General features: G+C 42.8%; 1 protein-coding gene across 1 annotated transcript in view; it reads left to right on the forward strand.

Annotated features, from left to right (window-relative positions):
• The window catches only part of Bud13 (BUD13 homolog), a 24,687-nt gene extending 23,221 nt beyond the window's left edge, over positions 1–1,466 (forward strand). The window contains exon 11 of the mRNA XM_023721036.1: positions 1,115–1,466. Within this exon, the coding sequence (XP_023576804.1) occupies positions 1,115–1,208 (94 nt within the window). The 3' untranslated portion in view covers positions 1,209–1,466. The remainder of the gene's footprint in view (positions 1–1,114) is intronic.
• The last annotated feature ends 214 nt before the right edge of the window (positions 1,467–1,680 follow it).

A 1,680-nucleotide genomic window follows, 5' to 3' on the forward strand; every position in this document is an offset into this window, starting at 1 on the left:
AAAATAAAATAAAGCATCTAACTCCATGGTGGATTTCTCTTAATATGCTCTTGAGACCCTAATGTACAACGTGCCTTCGACAGCTTGCCCAATTGTAGGCCTGCTGCTGTTCTGCTCTCTGTCCTGGCAAGTGGCAGTCTCCTTCATGGGGTCACTCAGATCTTAGCCAGTAAGGCAAGCTTACTTTCTCCCTTGTCCTTCTGTCTAATCAGTCTATAAGTTCTATTAGTTTTACCTCCATGTTATCCCTCTTGCTGTCCTTCTTTTCATGTGTTGCCAAGGCCATTGCAGAGTAATCTTCCAGAGTAATCTCTTTGAAATGCAGTTTATGCTTCTGTTTAATGGATGAAATCGAACTTTACACTGTGTCCTACAAAACTCATTATGATTTGGCATCTCCATTTTTGACTCATGGCCACTCCCTTTGTCATACTTAAGGCTCTACCCACACGTTTGCCTTTGGTTCCCTGCACGTACCAGAATAACTCTTATTTCTGTGCCTCTGCTTTTGTCATTCACGTTGGACTGTGACCTGAAATGACTTTCTGACACTTCTGTCCCTTGCTGCAGAGCTAGCTTAGTGCCACTCCTGTGAATCCTCTCTGGACTTTCTTATCTATCCTCCATGTCATCTTTTTACCTTTCCTCTCCTAAACTGAATAAAGTCCCCATTCTGCTTCTGTGATACCCTATGCACATTTCTGCCATATATTACGCTTTTTGTTTTTGTTTAAATGTCTCTTTTTACAGCTCTAATCTGTGTGCATGTGTGTGAGGACAGGCACTGTGTCATACTAATTTTCCTATAGTGCCTACCACAATGCTGTGTCCACTGAGAATTCAGCCAACGTTTGTTTAGTGAATGCATGAATGTAAGATGTGGACATCAGCTAAGAGTTAGGTGAGCTTTTTGGAGAATGGTAAGCGTTTGGGCAGTTGTCAGAGAACGGTCCAGGTAAGGATTAAGAAGGTAAATTATATACTTTGTTTGATTCTAGTCACATATATTTTAAATATGTCTTTTCTCCCTTCTCATTATGAACTGTTCTTTTTCTTTTAAAACAAATGTGCAGTGGAGGGTTCTGACTGATAATTGTGTCACCTTTGATTACAGATCCAATGGATTTGAGCAGAGACGCTTCGCCAGGCTTGCCAGCAAGAAGGCAGTGGAGGAGCTTGCCTACAAGTGGAGTGTTGAGGACATGTAGCTTCTCGGAGGCCGTGCCAGTGGCCGAGGGTTGGGGTAGGGCACGAGAGAGCCGGGCGTCTCGCTGTAACATTTGCCTGTGCTAATAATCAGGTCCTCACAGACTAGTAACTTGTGGACGCCAATTTTGACCCCAGAGGAGCACTTGAGACCTCATCTGTGGGCCGAGGCGCCTGAACTTCGGAGGCGTACCTAGCGCTGCAGCTGGCGTCTGCAGGAAGTGGGATTCCTGCACTCCAAGGCTTGTTTCGCTAGGATTCTTCTCTTTCTGTTTTTAATAAATATACATTTATTTTTTTAAATCATTTCTTAATTGGTGTTGTGTTTGGGGCAGAATTCCGCTAATATTGAGTCTCTGGGGATTTTGTGGCCCATGAATGAGTAGGTTTTTCATTGATCTAGTTGGTCATGAGTAACAACTTCTTGGTGATCTTTCTATTGAGAAAATAAGAATTAGTACTAAATTAGATTCA

This window comes from Octodon degus, unplaced genomic scaffold, assembly GCF_000260255.1.
Source record: "Octodon degus isolate 3935 unplaced genomic scaffold, OctDeg1.0 scaffold00080, whole genome shotgun sequence".
NCBI lineage: Eukaryota > Metazoa > Chordata > Mammalia > Rodentia > Octodontidae > Octodon > Octodon degus.